This window comes from Enhydra lutris, unplaced genomic scaffold (genome assembly GCF_002288905.1).
Source record: "Enhydra lutris kenyoni isolate GAN:26980312 unplaced genomic scaffold, ASM228890v2 scaffoldscaffold27, whole genome shotgun sequence".
NCBI lineage: Eukaryota > Metazoa > Chordata > Mammalia > Carnivora > Mustelidae > Enhydra > Enhydra lutris.
The window spans coordinates 10,730,911-10,749,381 of record NW_019154111.1 but is presented as its reverse complement, the minus strand read 5'-3'; the positions used below and the strand labels follow the sequence as shown (position 1 = coordinate 10,749,381).

Here is an 18,471-nt window from a genome sequence, read left to right as displayed (position 1 = left end):
AGCCTGATGGTCTCAAAGGCTAGAGGGTGCAGGAGGCGGTTGAAGGGGCAGGTGAGAGGAGATGGGCCTTTTCTCTCTTCCTCTCTTCCAGGGACTCAAGAAGTTAAATAAAGATTCCACCTTAAACAGAGTTATCACCCGGCAAATCTGCTGCCATGGGGGAGGGAGGCCTTGAGGGGACCTCCCTCCCCCAGGACCAGTTTGCCCAGCTCCCTTCTCTGCTGTGTGGTGGCCCCCATACCCCTCGGGGCAGCTCTCGGGGTCTCTGGCCTGCCAGGAGGAGACCGGGATCCCAAGGGGAGTTTTGGAAAGAACACGGGGAGTGAAAGACAGCTTTCTGATTACTTTGAATCACACGTGTACCAAGAATCCAAATGGAAAAAATGGAAAATGAAAGGAGAAAGGAAAGAGAATTTTTGGTGGGGCAAGGCGGGTTGCAGCTCTGGGTGATTCTATCCTGTTTCTCCAGCCCAAGCAGGCCTCAGAGACTTCGGGGAAAATAAAGAAAGAAAGAAAGAAAAAGCCAGCAGCGACCACCCCCCTACCCTAGCAATTAAAGTAAAATCTGCCCCAGCCCATCCTCCAGGAGAAAAGAAAGCAGGAGACTGTCCTCTCCTCTTTCTTCCTGACGTTGAGGTCTCTCTGAGGTGTCTGAAGTTTCTCTTAAGACAAAACGGGGCAGGGGCAGGGCGGGGGGTGGGGTGGTTCTGTACCGAAAAAGGAACAATAACAATAATAATAATAATCCGGTAAAAAATAAAAGCTTCAGCAGAACCATGATAACAGTCTTCTTTTCTGCCTGTTCATTTTTTCTAACTGTGCAAAACTTAAAAAATAAATCACACACACTCACTCACACATGCGCTCGCTCTCTCTCTCTCTCTCTCACACACACACACACACACACACACACTCAGCTTCCACTCAGCGAATCTGTGTTAAATATGTTTGTGTCTCTGTCCAACCCAACCCCTCACGTGTGCAAATATCTCTTAGTGGCCGTGGTGCCTCCGCCTGCCACGTGCTTCCTCTCTGGTCGGGGCCGTGGCTTCTCGGTTGGAAATAAACCGGTCAAGGGTAGAAAGCCCGTGCTTCTTCACCTGGCACTTCATTTACCAAAACCTTTGGTTATTTTTCCCCCTCGATGTGTATCTTTTCCCCATTCTCCTCTTTCTGAGGCTAGGCTACTGGAGTTTTGTCCCCTCTGTCCTCTCCTTGATGCCACGTGCTGCTCTGGTGTGGGTCACCTTCCACCCGGCCTCTAGTCGAGTCCAGGCCTCCTGCGGCCACGGAGCACCCTGGTTTCCTGCGAACAGGTGACTCTCCTTCCCCCGACCTGCACTTAGCACAGAAAGCTAGTGTTGACATGTCCTGAAGCTGTAGAATCAATGAGCAAGGGAGGAGAAGGGAATCACTAGAGGGTCCCCTCCACAGGACTAAAAATCCTTTTGAGCTCTCTGCCTGCTCCTGGGGCGCACGTGCGTGTGCACACACACACACTCATATGCACATGTGCATGCAAGCTCACACACACACATACTCCTATCCAAAGGGGCCAGGTTCCTAAAAGTATAGGGTGTTCCATGGGCTTTGCTGGAAACGGAGTGGTTCCTTCCCCGTTCCAATTGGGGCTCACTTGGACAGGACGACAGGGATGGATGTCTGATGCTCAGGGAGTGAAGGCAAGACCGGAACCCTCTCTCTCAACCACACCTTGGACGATGCTTCTTCTTGTCTCCCAGAGCCATGGACGATTAGCCACCAGAGCTGCCAGGAGAGAATCCCGCTTAGGGTGGGAAACTGGGCCAGGTGGCAACTAAGGTCCCTTCAGGATTCAGGTTTCCGTGACCTTCCATGAGACTGTCTCTTACCACAGCCCTGCTCACCCATGTCTGAGCGCACATTTGCCTGAAATGAGAGATCCAGAGATGGAAGGACAGGTGGAGAGACAGATGCTGGAGCCGAGGTCCGCTGTATGTCTCTTCTTACGTTGTGAGCTAGGTCCTTCAGCTTGAGTCCTTGGTCCCTCCCAGACATGGCGAGCTGGGGGCTGAGTGTGGCTGGCATTTTGGTTTGTCTCGTGGGGCTGGGCTTGAGTGTGGTTCTCTCTGCGATGACTGGGGAGGAGGTGAGGCAAAGGCAGTGTTACTAAAGAGGCAGCAGATGGTTAAGGAGTCATTGCCAAGGAGGTCTGGAGAGTCCAGTGACAAGGTCATCTGCATAGCAATGGCATAGGGCTCTGCAGGGGGACAGGGGCTCGGCTGTCTGCCCCAGCCTTCTATAGAGTTCTCAGGAGGGGTGCTGGGGATGGAGCCAGTGACGGCGGCCGGAGGTAGGATCTCCTGGATGTACTCTGCGTTTTCCACTGACCCTAGATGAGCGCTGACCGAGGAGGATGCCGGAACTTTCTCTAGACAGCATCGAGGATCTGGCAATGGATGAGGCCTAGGACTGTGGACGTGCTTCATTTGCATTTGGGGGTGAGTGGAAAACAACACATTCTGCTTCCAGGGTGGGTGCGACTCTCTTTCCATTTCTCCCTTTCTGTGGGACGTTTCTGCTGCTCAGAGCCAGACTAGAAGGTCAGGAGGGTGTCTGTGGTGGCATGTAACTGCTGTGTCTCCTGTCTGGCTTTCCACAGGCTGGGGAGGGGTTGGAGCAGGCAGGTCCCAAGGAGCACTTGGAAGGACTCCAAGAAGACCGCAGGGGGAAAAGGTGGCCTCTGGATGCCAACCCAACAGGTGAGAGGCGGCTCGAAAAACACCTCCCAACTCCCCTCTCCCAGCCCCCATCCGCCATGTGCAGGAGCTGTGGCCTTTCTTCTCACACTTGCAACGGGACCACACCCTGGTGGATCCCCTTGGAGATGGAAACGGGGGACAGAAGAGAGCCAGGTGAGTCTTCTCAATGAAGATAATACTGAGCTCATTGCCTCTTCCCTGGACCAAGGTTCGGCCCAGTGTGGGAGGTGGAGGAGCATCCTCTCTCCGTGGCTTGTCCTCCGTTCTCGGGCCCTGCTGCTGATGTCTGCGGTCAGCCGGGAAAGAGAGCCCCTCTGTCATCTTCTGGCCGGGTCCCTGTGTGAGCCTGGCCCTCTGGGACTTGCTGAGGGGCGGTGGCCTGGTTCGATCACCCTGGCAGAGCCCCAGAGAGAGAAGAGAGGCAGGGAGGAGGGAGAGACAGAAAGAGGCGGAGAAAGACAGCGCTGCTCAGGGGATGCTGCTGACGCCAGTTGGAACTTGCACTTGGTAAAGATGATAATCTAGACTGAGGCACGGCTTGGTGTGTCCCTCCCCCCAGGGGCCCTGGAAGGACGGTTCTCAGCTGTCTAAGCTCATGAGGGTTATGACTTGTTCTAGTTTGTAGGCCAGTTTCTGCTTTCCGCACTGGTCGTCGTGGTCCAGAGGTCCGAGGATCTGTGGAAGGGCGGAGAACGGGGAGGTTACTGGTTTGTGCATACGGGTCTCTGTTCTTAGGGCGTGCACACACAGGGCGAGTGTGGCCGGGCTGTGGAAGCCACATGCACACAAAGATGTACACATGAAGCCACTGGCTCCGCGGGCAGCCTGGCCTACTGGTGGAGAGGCGTGGGGGCGTTCAGGTGTGAGGTGCGGCATGTGGGTACCCTGGGGTTGATGTGCACAGGGGTTGCACCCACCTCAGCATGTCTGATTAAATGTGTGCCCTCTGCTGCCCATGTTTGGCAGCTGGCCGTGGGCAGACACCCCCATGCAACAATGTGCTGGGCCCCCCAGGGTGAGCAAGCACACAGTCCTGCCCCCATGTGAAGGGTGGCACCCTGGGTCTCTGGGGAATGTGGTCTCACAGATACTAAGAAATTCCACCCCTCCTTCCTACAACGGATTATCTTCCCCCAACAGCTCCCCGAGAGCCCACACTGAGAAAGCCATTTGGCTTCGCTTGCACGTTAATGAACAAATACCCCTCCGAGAGTTCTAGCTCATGTTTTCCTGGTCATCAGCGGTGATCACATCTGAGTGATCATCAGTGATCATGTCTGCCAGAGCCTTTTCTGAGATCAGATGGTTGGTGGAGGACAATGACGGTGAGGACGTGAGGGAAAAGGGATGAGAATTTGATTCAGACTCTGGCGATGTGGGACTGAGTAACAGACCTGCCAGTTTCTAGGTAGGTGACCGGGAGGCAAAGAGGAGGCTGAAGGCTCGAGAGGAGGCTGTGCGAGCTTTGGGTTTGCTGGCCCGCTTCACAGGTATTTAACTGGGGAGACCAAGATGGAGTTGCCGACTTCTTCACTGGCCAAGAACCACCAGTTACTGGCACCAACATTTCATGAAGAAGGGACATTTTCAAGGGTAGACGAGTGTCCTTATAGACTAAAGGGCAGTGCTTCCAAGACGAGGCCATTACCCCGTGCTGGCACATTCCATGTCGTCCTTACTTCTCTCATGTGGCCACGGACAGGGAAAACCTGGCCCTGGACCAGCACTGGCCCGCAGGCTGGTGTCTCGGGCCCCCCAACCCCAAGGAAGCCACAGCTGGCTTCCCCCTCCCCTGAGGTTTGCAGCATGACGCTGCTGCTGGCCGGCTGGGGCTCCTTCCTTAGCTGGGGGCTCCTAGACTCTCAGTGATGAGTCAGGAGGAGGCAGAGAAACAGAGGCTCTGGCTTCGGCTCCTGTTACTACCTTGCACTCAAGGAGAAGAGGTTATGCTGCTGCTCAGACGTGGGGAGCCTATGTTCTGAACCCACTTGGGCTTAATCTGCGTGACAAAGAGACCTCCCATAAGCACCTCCCTACTGGCCAGGAAGAAGGCATTGTCTGCCTTGGCCATGACCCCAGGGGAGGCTTTCCACCTGGGAACATGGCAGGTAAATAGATCCCATTCTGCTCTGTTCTGTATCTGTTGCGATCCTCCCCTCCCCTCCCTGGTCCCCTCTTCTCCCACCCCACCATGCCTTACAGCCTGCCATGGGAGGGGGAAACTGCTTATTTGAAGAGAACTAGATCAGAGAGAGAAAAGGGAAAAATAAAAGAGAGGGACAAGCAGGGAAGAAATAAGAATTTGAAAAAGAAAGAAACAGATACTTTCTCTAAATAACTGAGACTAGGGATTAAGGCGGAATTAACAGACTGGGACACTTCTACAGTCCCCGTTCTACAGAGCACAGCCCCCAAGTCCAAGGTGGCAGGGAGTTTCGCCAGCAGCGGTGGGGAGTTGTCTGGGGTTCATGCCTGGTGCTCTTGTGCACAGAGGCTGCTACAGGCGGGGAGATGTCTTTCTGCAGCCCGTCCTTCCCAACAGGGACCGAGCAGGCTCACCTCCTCGCTGTACTTGCCCACGTAGGAGAAGATCTCCGAGAGCGCGCTCATGGCGTTGAATTCATTCATGTGCATCCGGGACTGCTCCGCCAGGTACGCATTCATGTCCTGGTCGCTGATGGCCGGCATCTTCCCGATGTCCGAGTAGTACCTGCCAGGGGAGGGAGAGGGGAAGAAAGGAGCTGGAGCCATGCAGAGAGAGTAGAGGAGAGATGGGAGCTCCCAGCACGATGTTTGGGGCCAGTGGATGGCACGGCATGGTCCCCGGGGGACCACGGGGAGCTCTCTCCCACCTGCGCTTCTGGGGCTGGCCCGGGAGAGCTTTCAGCAGCTCTGGGTAGAGGGGGCACAGAGGGAAGGGAGTATGGAGGAGCTGTCCCCTGCGTTGGCCTTGTTCTCAGCTACCGAAGAGCGTCCAGTCCGTCTCTGTCCTTCTGACCCCTCCTCCCACAGATGCAAATGCTGCCTTCCACAGGGCCCGAAGGCTCTTCCACGCAGTTGCTGTACCTCGATGCCCTCCCCTCCCTTGGGGTCAGCCGGGAGGAGGGCGGCGCTGGGGCTGCTTGGGGAGAGGCTGGCAGAAGGCAATCAGTCGCTGTCACTCGCAGCTGTGCACCGCTGTCAACTGGTTAATTAGATGCCAGCATTTACATTTTTAATTTGTGCAATTTGACATTTTATGCAGCAAACCCCAACTCCTCCGCCAGAGGGGAGCCGCGCAGTTTCCTAATGAGGAACGGAAGGGCCCCGGAGCCCCCAAAGATGGCCATGGCCCCCTCCCCACGTGCTGGCTGGCTGTGGGCCATGTGAAAGGGGCCAGGAACCCACAAAAACAGGGGGACGTCACGGCATTGGGGGGCACCCCAGGAGTGCTGGTCACCCCAGCTCAGCCTGCGCTGAATGCCTAGGGCTTCAGAGCTGGGGAAAGCAAGCCTGAGAAGCTGGAACAGAGGAGGGAACAGAGCCTGGGACGGTCGCCGGGGACGGGGCTAGGCTGAGGCAAGTGAAGCGTCCGGGGCGCGAGTTTTAGGCGAGGCCCTGGCTCCCCTGTGTCCGCGCAGGTGCCCAGGACAAGCCTCTGGAGTTCCCTGAACCCAGGGCTTGATCAGGCGAGGGTAGGCGCATCCTCAGAGACTCACCCCTGGCCCCTTGGCCTTGTGTCACTCCCAGCCCGGGTCCCTCGGGGCACCCACCGTGAATGCAGAAGTCCTGTGCTGTCCCCCTGCCTCCCCCCATCCCTGCCCAGGAGTCGGGTGACAAGCCGACACAGGGGGCACTCTGTGGTTACTTCAGCCGTCACGCTCAAGGGCCTGCAGTGGAATGACAGCTCAATTTACTGCCAGAGCGTTTCTGCGCCGCTGAGGCCAGTGATGGCCGCCCTGCCCCGAGCCGCAGCCTCGCTGTGACTGCGGACCTGTCGTTTCAGAAACCTTCCGAGGGAGGCAGAGGGAAGGAGAGGAAATCCCCGCGCTCTGGCAAAGGAAGGGGCCAGTTGGAGGGCCCCTCCTTGACCTCAGAAACCCGGCCCCACACAGACACACTCGCCAACTGCTTTGTTGAGCTGATTGCATTTTGGCGGGAGGTCTGGGCCCAGCGACAAGAACTTAACGATATGGCCTTTCTCAGAGGAGCCGGGGGGCTCCGAGCCCTCCGTTTCCTGTCCTGTGGCATTGTGGCTCCATCGCTCCTTCGGACAAGAGCCTACTCTCTTCCTGGCCCATGGCCCACCCCTCCACACCCTCAGCTTCCTCAGGGTCCTGGGTGATTAAATGACATTCCAGGTATAAATGTTCCAGCGAGAGACTCGACTCATTGGCACTCTTTCTGGAACACAGTAAATGCCAGTGTTCCATTTTATAGTGGAGACCTGGGGTTGCATGGGTGGCTCCCGACCTCACCCCTCCCAAAGAGACGTGTGCCGTTGTCTCCTCGTGGATCCCATACCTGCCGAGCTAAATGTTCTTATCAGGCTGCGTGGTCCGGTCCCATTGGTGGAAACCTCGACCTGGTAACCTCCCCGGCTTCTCCACCACCAGCGACCAGGCCCGGCGCTGCAACGCCCGGGTCCGCAGCTCTCTCCTGACAGTGACAGTCTGTCACCTGTGGGTGGTCGGAGAGACTGATAGGATGAAAACCCAGGTCCTCACCGGCAGGACAGGACTGTCATCAATGCAAAGACTTCTGCCACTTCCATCACTGGCTCGTGAAACCCCTCACGGGTATGTGGATGGCCTGTCAGGCTCTTTGCACGTAGTGCCCAGGCTCCTACTGCAGCCTTTATGGTCCCTGCGGTGCACCAGAGCCCCGGTTAGGGACCGCTGTCTCCGTGGAACTAGCAGGTGCCCAGCCCCCTGTCTGTTCAACATGGCTTGTATCCGTGTGTGGTAGATGCCCAGGCCATTTCTCCAAAGAGAATATCTAGAAAGTGTGTTTGTGGGTGGGAAAGAGAGGGAGGAAGGGGGTGGGAGTGGAGTGGGGAGAAGGCAGGGCTTCCAACTTTTGCAGCGGAAGAAACAGGTGGCGGCCCACCTGGACGTGCTCTATCTTATTCCAACATCAAGGTCGTGTCCGCATCAGCAGACCAGTCTCTCCACTGTTGCCTCCGTGCCGAGGCTGCTCCACTGGACCTGGGCACGTCTGCGGCCACACACTAGTCCACGAACGGATCAACTGCACGTCCTCACCTTTGGCAAGTTTGGAACAACTGAGCCGAGTCGCCAGGGGCAGCTCTATTTCCTGGATGAGGTGGGGCTTGGGGTCTGGCTGACACTCTGCTGGTTCTTGACCCCAGCCCTGCCTGGGCTAGCTGGGCCTGGTCCCCCAGTGGGGCATGCTGAACCTGCTTTGACCTCTCCTCACTCCCCTTCAGGGCTGTGCCCCCCGCCCCCGGCCTTGCAGCACCCCTTGAGCCTGATAATGACCTCACTCTGGATCCCCTGGCTGATGGGCAATTGCTTCCTTCTTGACTCCCACTGGGCTGGCCTTTGCGCTGGGCTCCGCCATGGAGAAGGCTTATTGATTGTGAAGAATGCAATTATGCCCCATTAATGAACTTCACACAAGTGTTCGTATCAGTGGGCTGTGCAGCGAGGAAGGGAAAGGTCAGCCCAGGCTTCTGTACTTGAACTTCCTTCCGTGGGATTTCTGCCTGCAGGTGAGCCCCTTCAGAAGGGACTGGTGCTCTGAAGGTCCCCCAAGACCTGCCTCTAGCTGGCCGGCCGAGGCCACGCCTGCTGAGGAGGGCTGGGTCCTGCCACTGGCCCTCCCTAGCATTCCTTGCTGACTTTGCTCCTACCAGATGGGATGCCATTACCCATGTGGTCCCTGGGGAGCCGCTGTAAAGGCAGGGCCCCAGATGCTGACTTTCCCACTGTCGACCAGTCTGTAGCCATCTAGGTTTGTGGGCTTTTGGGGGACGGGCCCAGTGTGTGATGGCGGGCGTCTCATCGCTGCCGTCACGATGGCTCTAGTGATCGCAGAAGTGGTCTCCAATGCCCTGAACTCTTAGAAGAAGAGAGTTTTGTCATCCCTTCAAACGCCTCAAGGATGAAGGCGTAGACATGAAAAATGCTTAGAGCCTGATGTTCTGATGTACAGACGCTTGGCTTGCAAGGCCCTATACCAAAGTCTCTTCCTCTGAGAACCATTCTGTGACCTCTCTGGGCCCAGCGGAACCAGGCTCTCACTCCCGGAGCCTCCCTATTACAGCTCATGGGGTTGTGGAGCACCTGTCTGCGTGGAGACCACCTTGGAGACCCACGTGTCTTCCTTGACCACGAGAGCCACAAGGGAAGGATCGAGTGTGCTGTATCCTGAGGGTCCCATACACTCCTGATGGAGATCGTAAATGTTTGACCCACGGATTAATGAATAAGTTAATGAAATGTCTATACTTCACCTCCACTATTGCTCCCAGGGTGAGCTGTCACAGTTTTATATTTTGAATGGATGGCTTCCTTAGGGGACATTTTTAAATATTCAAGATTCTTAACCTTTCTCATGCTGTGATACATGATAGATGATATCCAAACGTGTGGCACACCCCTGTCCAGTTCCAAGCGGGCCAGCAGTGGTGCCACCCCACTCATTCCTACCCGGGTGCACCTGCACTTGAGCGCAGGTGAGAGTGGCTAATGCTGCGAGAGGAATGACCTTGACGCTCTTCCAACTTAAAACAAGAGGAAATCACCACCTAACATCATTTTACTGCTCTTGTTAAAGAAACAGAAACGATGACTGCTCAGGACACACTGTTCATGGCGACAACACCGGTGCGTTCTGCTAAGATGAGTGTAGTGGTTGATTGAACCAAGAGATCCTTCTCCCCTTCACTAGAGGTGGCCATAAGCAAAACCCCGAGTACTTTGATGGAGGCAGCAGAGACTGGGAGTCTCCAGTGGGGCCATGGACCATTAGCACTGCAAGGTATTTGGAGACAAGGATGGGAAAGGAAGAAGAATGGGATGGGAGAACGGAATTGGGGGAGGATGGGCAGATGAAGAAGTTTGAGGAGCTACAAGCCAGCATAGGTGTGATAGAATGATCTAGGTTGTTCAACCAACAGAGTCAGTGAAGCCTCCAGAATCCACATGCTTCCTACCTGCTCTGTAGAGAAGACCAGCCAGGGTAAACCCTGCTTCTTAGCTGGGATGGGACAGAAGGCCCTCCTCAGATGTGTGCAGGGTGCAGGGTGCCGTCTATCGCAGCGGGTCACTAAGCCTGAGTCCTAGGTGGGCTGTCTGCAGGCTCAGGAAGTGACATCACAAGTGGGTGAGCCCCGGCCCCAAGGCGTTGGGCTCTACCATCATTCTTCTGGACTGCAGGCTGCCACTGCCCTGGCTAGGCTGAGCGGGGAGACCGGGCTCTCTGTGGGCCACGAGCGAGTTCTGTGCATCTAGGCTTCACCTTCCAGCAAGCAGACAAGTTCGGATGCCAGGCTCCTCGGGCAGTGACCGTGAAATCAGTCCATCCATCATCAAACGGAGAAGCATTCTAGACTTGATCTCCAGACCTGTTCACACTGTCTCCTAATCCCTCTGTCTCTGTACCTCATCCCAGAACGAGAGGAGCAGGGTTTGGGTGGGATCTCAAGCTAGTGAAAGATGACTGTTCCGAGAGTGCCACTGGTTGCTAAGAAACTAGTGGGATAAGAAATGGAAACCATAGAGCCACTCCTAAAAATAACCCCATGGACCAGGGTTCCTCCTGACCTGTAGCAGCTGCATGGCACAGATTTCATTTAGCGCCAAGCAGCAGGAAGGCCATTAGCCCCGCGCATGTGTCCTTCTCGCCCTAACTCGCGAACTGTGTTCTGGGGAGAGCCCTCTCTGCAGATGTCTCGGCACTGCCCTCAGCCCCCCACATCCCTGCTTCCTTGCTCCCTGCCTGAGGTCCCAGAGCGGTGCTGTCACACCAGTGCCCAGGTCCCCCAGCCCAGCTGCCGCCTTCTTCCTCTCTTTGCTGAAGAGCTGGGGACCATGGCTTATTTCCTGCAGCTCTACTGTCAGAAGAATGAGCCACCATCTATCTCTGTGAGGGAGGTGAGAGCCTCTCCTTGAGGCTCACACGTAATCTGAAACAAGGACCAGAGAGCTCTCTCTCTGTTGGCCAGCAGGGATGCCCACCACATGCGTCAGCAGGGAGGGGTGGGGAGGAGCTCAAAGAACAAGGTAGGGAGGAAGAACAAAATGCAGTCCCTTTTAGCAGAGCTATGTTACTGAGGTGGCCGGGACTCCACGCCCTTTCAGTTACTCCCTCCTTACAAGAGAAGGCAGTTTTCAAGTATGAAGATGGACATAGTCTCTTTGCCATGAGTGAAATGATACTGCTCATTTTGTCTCCAGTAACTAAGTCCAGAACGATTTCTGGTATCCTTTACTCTTAAGAAAGGCACCAAATGTGAGCTTTGCTCCAGATTTTTTATTTTTAAGCCACATGGTAAAAAGAGAAAGGGACTTTAAAATCAGGACTACCATGTGGAGTTGTACAGGTTGTTCACTGCACAAAGGTGCTTGGGCTGACAAGCAGACCATCACTCAACAAACCATGCACCCTGTCCTGGGGTTACATCCTCCAGCAGGACAGGGCACTCTCCCTAATTCACACAGGGGCACTGTATAGGTTACCCAAAAAGTATCATAAATAGCAGAAAAATGATGTGGGAGTCAGTTGAGTGTGGGAGTCAACTCTCATTTTGGCCAATGAAGTCATCTTGGGCTGATTATTTAGTTATTCTGAATGTATATTTCTTCACTCTCTTGGGCAGAAAATGAGGTTATAATCCTATCCTCTTATATCCCAGAGCTACTGGCATGAATAAATAAAGCTTTGGCTGGTTGCCTAGCTCAGGTGCTTGGTATGTGGTGCTGATTGGCCCAGACAAACCACTGATGTTCTTTACCAGGAGTTCACTGTGCATGAAGATGGGCTTCCCAGCTCCCCAAGACAGGCCCTCAAGTCACAGGACATCGCATGAGACAACGATCAGATCAGGGCTACAAGGCTGAGAAAGCACGTCAAGAGCTCATCTTGGTGGAGTCGAGGACTGGGGCGGTGAGAAGTGTCAGAGTGACAGTGACATCCCTGCCGGGCGTAGGGAGACTTGCCGGATGGACAGGGGCAGGTGGGTAGAAGACTCTAGAATTTCTGTGCCAGATGTCATTTAGTCCCTCGAAGGTTGGTTGGTTTTGTTTTGTTCAGGTGGGGATTAGAGCAGGAGCTGTATTTCCTTCCTGGGCCTGAAGGCATTTCAGCCATGCAAGATCTGGGGCCCTCCATGCAGGGAAGCAGAGCCCAGTGGTAACCTCCGGCCAGGATCCCTGGGGTCTTGTTCAGCGGACAGTACCACTGGTCCCGTGGGGGTTTGGGCATCGCAACCACAGGATCAGGGGTAGTGAGTGACCCGTCTATAAGCACCAGCCCATTCTGGAGGGGACGGAACCCCGCATCAAGGGCATAGTTCTGCTGCATCAAGGGGCCCTACCTTGGCTCCCAGGCCCAGCACTCACCTCTCTACCCAGTTCTTGTAGCTGGGGATGTCCTTGGCGTAGAGCAGCTTGTTGGAGGGGGAGTCCTTGCCCAGCCGGTGCTCGGACGTGGAGCAGGAGTCCATGAAGGTCTGGGCCACCACGGAGAGGCAGGCATCCGTGATGCTGTTCTTATGGATGTCGAACACAAACTGCGGGTTCTTGATCATGTTCACCCAAAACCGCAGGGGCAGGCTGTGCGGAGGGAAGAGGCAGACAGTCAGAGAACCTAGGGCGGGGGGCTGTGGTGTAGCCCGGAGAGTTCTCTGGAAAAAGAGAAAAGGCTGGAAACCCGCCGCTCTTAAGCAAAGCCTGTGCTTCTGACTTACCTGACAGGAAGCTGAGGATCAGCAAGGCTGAATAACCTGCCCACAGCTAGAAGTCGGACGGCTCCGGAGAGGGCTTGATGCCCGGCCTGCCCTGTGGCCCTGTAGCCTTCCCTGGTAGCCCAGGGCTGGGGGCTCAGAGGTGGCCAGGATGGAATTTCTGACTCTAGTCTACTGTCTGCCCCCTATGCTGGACACAAGGCCTCTCCAGGTGGCAGACTGTAAAGAACAACCTGGAATATAGGCTCCGCTGTCCACTGTATGACTTGGAAGAAGGCACATTGGTTCTCCCTTCCTGGGAGTATCAGCCTGATCCCACATGGTGCAGGCCCTGGGCTGGGCTCTTTAAGTGTAGCTAACTCATTCCTCCTCTCAGAGCTGGCATTCACAGAAACCCACATTCACAGCCCTTCAGCTGCTCCCTCGTGTCCGTCCTCCCCCTGCCCTCTTTCTTGCACTTAGCACCTACTGCATACCCAGAGCTAGGCTGGCACCTGGAGATATAGTGTGACTAAGGCACATCTCTCTGCCCCCAAGAAGCCTGCACTCTGGTGGGTTCGTGGGCATCAGACATGTCATCAAGTGCTCTGAGAACTGTCAGTGCTAGAACCCAGGGACACACAGGGTCTGATGTGGGACATAGGGAGGTGTCATCCAGTCTACTTAGAGAGAAGCATCCAGAAAGTCTTTGCAGAGGGAAAGACACTTGATAGTCTAAATTTTAGAGAAGCACAGGTGTTCCTGAGCTGGAGGAAGCCTGGAGAGGAATCAGCTGAAGCAAGACAAAGAGGGGAAAAACCATGCATTGTGACCTGGTAACAGCAAGTCACTGTCCGTGTTGCCAGAAAGGGTCCCGGGGCATCGGGAGCAGGCCGCCCACCTGCTGCCTTCAGCCGCCCTCGGCTGGCTCTCCTGTTCCGGGGCTTCCATGCAGCCCCCCAAGATGCAGGTTAGGAAGCAGGGCGGCACCAAGCAAAGGCTTGCCTCTTTCCCTCCCTCTGCCCCTACCTGCTCACCACCTGCCTTTTGCCCTGAGTATCAGTGTTTTGGCTGCTGTCCTCACTGCTGGGAGTAGTTACAGTGCTCCTGTGTGTTTGGCTTGTCTCTTAGAACTTAAGCTCTTTGAACTACTTTCTTCAATATGGCGAGCACGATGTTTCTATCTATCATCTCCTCCAGCGGCCATGACAAATGCTAAGAGACACAAAGACCGCCTATTCAAGACTGCACATCAATCAACAAGTGTTCCCTTCCCACAAAGTGTGTGGTGTGGGGCTCGGCAGGCGGTGCTGAGCGCTGACCGCGTTAAGTGGCGCTTCGTCTCAGCCTGGGAAATGGGGAATAGGAAATAAAGGGAGAGCACGGAAAATGGCGACACGCGGTGAAGGACAAGGTCCTTGTAGGTGCCTGGGGAGACCACGACAGCTAGGGTCAGAGCTCTGGATCAAGGGCTGTCACACCTGCCCACGCCTTCCTGTTTCTGGAAGTCTCACTCAGAAGAGGGACACGGGGGCGTCTCTGTCCAACACGCTGTTGTTTCTCCCAACACTCTCCTTGCTTCAGGCGGCTGTGCTGACAGGCAAATCAAACAGGGAAGCCAGGGCACCACACCGAGGCTCCTGCCTAATGAAATATTAGCATATTATTAACATTAGTGGTGGCACTAATCTCTGGTTGATTGCAGCCACTCAGGCTAAATGAGCAGGAGGTTTATTTCAAAGAGAAAAGGTAGGGGGATTGTCGGGGAAGGGGGAAGGGGGAAGGGGGGCAGGGAGGGAAAAGGTGAGTTACAACTTGGGCTGGGAAAAAAGAGGTCATTGTTTTTCACCGGGGGACAAGGAACTCTAAGTCCGCATGCGGATGTCCCAATTCCCGGAGGAACTGCTTCTCGCCCAGGGAAGCGAGCAGGGTCGGGGGCGTATGTCCTTTGGAGCAAGAACCAGAGCCTGCTGCTGGCTCTGGTCCTGGCCTGGAGTTCCTGGTGAGGACAGCAGGGTACTGGGGAGAGCCGGTGCGAAGGGAAGGCCGGCCCCACGCCAAAGGCATTATGGCAGCCATGGAGGTGGCCTTACCCCAGCAGGAGGTATGGGCTGAAAGCAAATGGCTTAGACACCATCTCAGGGAGGTCTGCTTGCACTGCCCTAGGAGGGTGGATAGGGGTGTTTGGGAAATACTGCCTCTCCCCAGCCAGGAGGACCAAGAGCCAGGCGGGGCGGAGCACGTCATGTGTCCTGAAGGCTGCTGACATTCAGATGAGGGGTCAGTAAGGCAGGCTCCCCGCCAGAGGGAAGCAGATTGGGTAGGCCAGCGACACGGCCCTCGGAACAGCTCGGAAGGGTCAGGGTCGAAGGATGGGCAGAATTCAATGCAGTCTGAGCCAGAGGCGGGCACGGAGACACACCAGGCCTGGCAGGCCCTTCCACAGGGAAGAGGCTCCGCTGCGCGCTCCCACACTGAATGAGGAATCCAGATTCTCAGAGTCTGTTTCGAAAAGGTTGCAAGAACTCTACAGTGGAAGATCCTCTCTCACCCGAAATTAATGTGGGAGTAAACCCAACTCCTTAGTGCGCGGTCCAAACTTCTGTTCCTGCCTGCCGGCTTTTCCAATTTCGGCAGAGACAGCACTAATCTTCAGGTGAAAGAGATGAGAAGCCAGAGCAGATGACATGAAACAAGGCTATAGTGCCACTTCTGACTTCTGTCATCTGTCTGGTCTGAGGCCACGGGCTGGCTGTCGGCATGCCTGGTTGTGCCCCCGGTGCTGGGCTCCTCCCAGCAGTCCAGAGCTGCTGATTGGGATGCCTTGGAAGAATGTTCTGGGGAACGACGACCTGGGATGGGGCTGTTTAAAAAGCTACAGGGAGGCGATTCTGGAATGGATGGGACTAGATATAAGCCGGCCTTGCCCGAGGCAGAGCCCTCAAGTAGAGACCACCTTGGCCTGGCCTCGTCATCAATATTACTGAGCCACGGCTTTGTTCAAGGTTCCACGCCAAGTGCTGAATACTGATGTCTAAGCTTGCAGCTGCAGACGGAAACCCAGAGCATGCAGTGCGAAGGGAGAGGGGCGTAGGGGTTACAGAGACATGGACCACAGTGGAGACCCCTAGAGTGTCAGGACTCAGAGAACCCGGCTGTCTTGCTGTCTCAGAGATGGCCAGAGCACAGACAGGCAGGTCTCTTCCCTACAGGGAGTTTGGAAGAAGAGTCTGGCTTCTCGAATAGAACAGAAATACCTTTTGTTCACCTAGATGACTGCATGACAGTCACCGTTAGGTGCTGCCTTTTAAGGTCGGTTGCCCTCACGGATCTTCTCCCATTGCACTGGCCTCCCTGGCCAACCAGCTCCCTGCCTGTCCGTCACCCACTGAGGCCAGGGGCCAGGCCCGATAGTGTCAGCGCGCTCAGCGTTGGGAGAGGTGAGGGCGGAGGTGAATGCTGAGACACGAGAGGGTGGGGAGGCTCGGAGCCCACTCTGAGGGGGGCAGGGGGGCCACGGCTGCACTCACCAGTTGCTCTTCCAGGTGTGGCGGACATGGGGGTCATGAATGCCGTGCTTGTCGGCTTGCTCGTCCAGGAAGTCGAACATGTACTTGATGGCCAGGGGCAGGGCGGAGCCCCGGTGTGCCGTGCTGAAGATGGTCTCGAAGAGGTCGTCCACGAACTTCTGCAGGGTGCCCTGCGCGTGGAGGGGAAGGGGTTCAGACACAGCTCTGTCCAGGGAGCTCTGGGGCTGGGTTGTGAAATCTGCCCAGTGGATGGGGTGGAGGGGAAAGGAGGACGGCGTGCAGCCTGGCCCGCCCAGGGGGAAATATGGTGAGCTCTCGCATTATACCCCCACCCGCTTCCTCTGTGTCTAACAGCTTGAACTCTCCCCTGCACGTGCAAAACAGACAGAAGGCTGATGATTGGACCTAAGGACACCTTCATCCGCCAACGCGGATGGGTTAAACGCGGGTAGGTTTAACGCCCTTCAGTGGTGTTATTGTAGCCCCTTTCGCGCAAGCTAATGAACAACTCACTGGGTCACGGCAGACAAACGTGGTCTGCCGGTCTGGTTGAGGCATTCCTCACTGGCTAGTGACACACACTCTCTTGGCTTCGCCTAGAGCAGGGCAGAGGCCGGCTGCACGACTGAAAGGCTAACCATGGGCACACCGTGACCCCAGAAGCGGGATTGGAAATACAGCCCGGAAAGTCACCGATGAAGCCCGGAAAGTCACCGATGGAGCCCCCATGTCCCTCTCTAGGGGTGGTATATGACACCCGTGAGAAGGAGTCATTCTCTTGTGGGGCATGGCCGAAGAGCATGGACAGATGTGACTAGTGTCTCTATATCTGAGAAGGGGTGCAGAGAAGATGGACACAAAGCTTTAGCCTGCGTCCCAGCAGTGATGCCTGGGTGGGGTCTGCTGGGGCACTGGAGGGCATTAAACCAAACCGCATTGTTGGCAGAGGAAGGCCTCCTTAAGTCCAGTCATCACGGTTGAGGAGGGTTCTGAGGTTCTGTGCTGGCCGAGTCCCGGGGCGGAGTGGGTAACAGAGGGGTCCTAGCACAAACGCTAGGCACCTGCCAGCTCTGACCCTTCTGTGCAGTGATGAGGTTTTTCCCCCCTTCCCCACGCGTGCCCCAGCCCTGTGTGAAGTCCCCTACCTTTGTGGCCAGGAGTCGTGTCAGATAGATTTCGGACACCATCTTGCTCCCCCGGTCACCCTCCTTCTGGTCCCCGTGTTCGTGGTTCTTCACCAGATGCCACATCTTCACTCCGCTCTCCAGGTCGGGGGTGATCATGGGTGTGCGCGAGCGGAGGCTGTCGGGGCTGCCCGTGTGCCGCATCATGTTTTCTGCCAATGCAGTGACCCCGTGCGTGTGAGGCTGTCCTGTCACCCACAGTACGCCACCCCCCCAGCCCTCCTTGCAGCCGTGGCCAGGGCTGTGTGATCCTTCCTGCAAGGGCCTGGTGCCTCGCAAGCAACCATTCCCTGGAACTGGGATGCTTTCCCCGCCACATCCAGGAAGCCCTCCAGGGATACCTCACCCACAGGGATTCCTCGTGCTCCTGTACTTGCATTTCCCCAGCCCTTAATTACTCAATTTCTAAGAAAAGAAGCTTGTCTGTTGTTACACTGTTCCTTGTGAGAGCTCTGAGGCGACGTCTCAGGATGTGTTCCATGTGGCCAGTTAAGGAGGAACGTTAAGAGCGGGCATCCCGTTCCCTTCGTGACCGTTGACCAGCTGAGTAATCGCCTGTCACCTGCCTCTCGGCATCCTGTGTCTGGCCGGGGCCAGTCCTTCCCAAGGGCTTGCCGACGCGTGGGTGTGGTGGGGTAGGGTGGAGCAGGAAAGAGGAAGGTCCTACTGTGTGTAGGCACTGCTGGGTCTTCTACTTATTTTTCACCCTGATCCCGTGAAGTCAGTAACTTTTTCATTCCCCGTCTTGCTGGACAGACCAGGCCTTACAGTGATCAGGCAGCTGGGCCCAGAGCACACAGGTGGAGGCAGAATGGGGCTGCACTGGGGGCTCCCAACCCGCCTCCAGCACCCTCTCCCCCACCCGCTGCAGAGCCACAGACCTGGGTCTGCACCTTCCCTCAACTGCCTCCTAACAGTGTGACCTTTACACATTGCTTAGCTTCTGGGTGTCTGAGTTATAATTTGCTGATCTGCATAATAGGGGGAAATAATAATTATTTAATTCACTGATTGTTATGAACATGACGTGCAATAATGAGTATCACAAAAGTGAAAGCACCGTGTAGACTGTAAGGTGCTCGTGAAGGTTAGATTTTCTTCCTGTTTTCAAGGATGAAGGTCCCGTT

At 55.7% G+C, this 18,471-nt stretch overlaps 1 protein-coding gene across 5 annotated transcripts in view; it reads right to left on the bottom strand.

Annotated features, from left to right (window-relative positions):
* Positions 1 to 3,243: 3,243 nt before the first annotated feature.
* Positions 3,244 to 18,471, bottom strand: part of LOC111151968 (plexin A4) — a 352,303-nt gene continuing 337,075 nt past the window's right edge. For all 5 annotated transcript variants that reach the window (XM_022510220.1, XM_022510218.1, XM_022510219.1 and 2 more), the window contains 5 exons: positions 17,306 to 17,496; positions 16,161 to 16,330; positions 12,308 to 12,520; positions 5,301 to 5,451; positions 3,244 to 3,416 (listed from right to left, as the gene is read on the bottom strand). In XM_022510220.1, the coding sequence (XP_022365928.1) occupies positions 3,321 to 3,416; positions 5,301 to 5,451; positions 12,308 to 12,520; positions 16,161 to 16,330; positions 17,306 to 17,496 (821 nt within the window). In that variant the 3' untranslated portion in view covers positions 3,244 to 3,320. The remainder of the gene's footprint in view (positions 3,417 to 5,300; positions 5,452 to 12,307; positions 12,521 to 16,160; positions 16,331 to 17,305; positions 17,497 to 18,471) is intronic.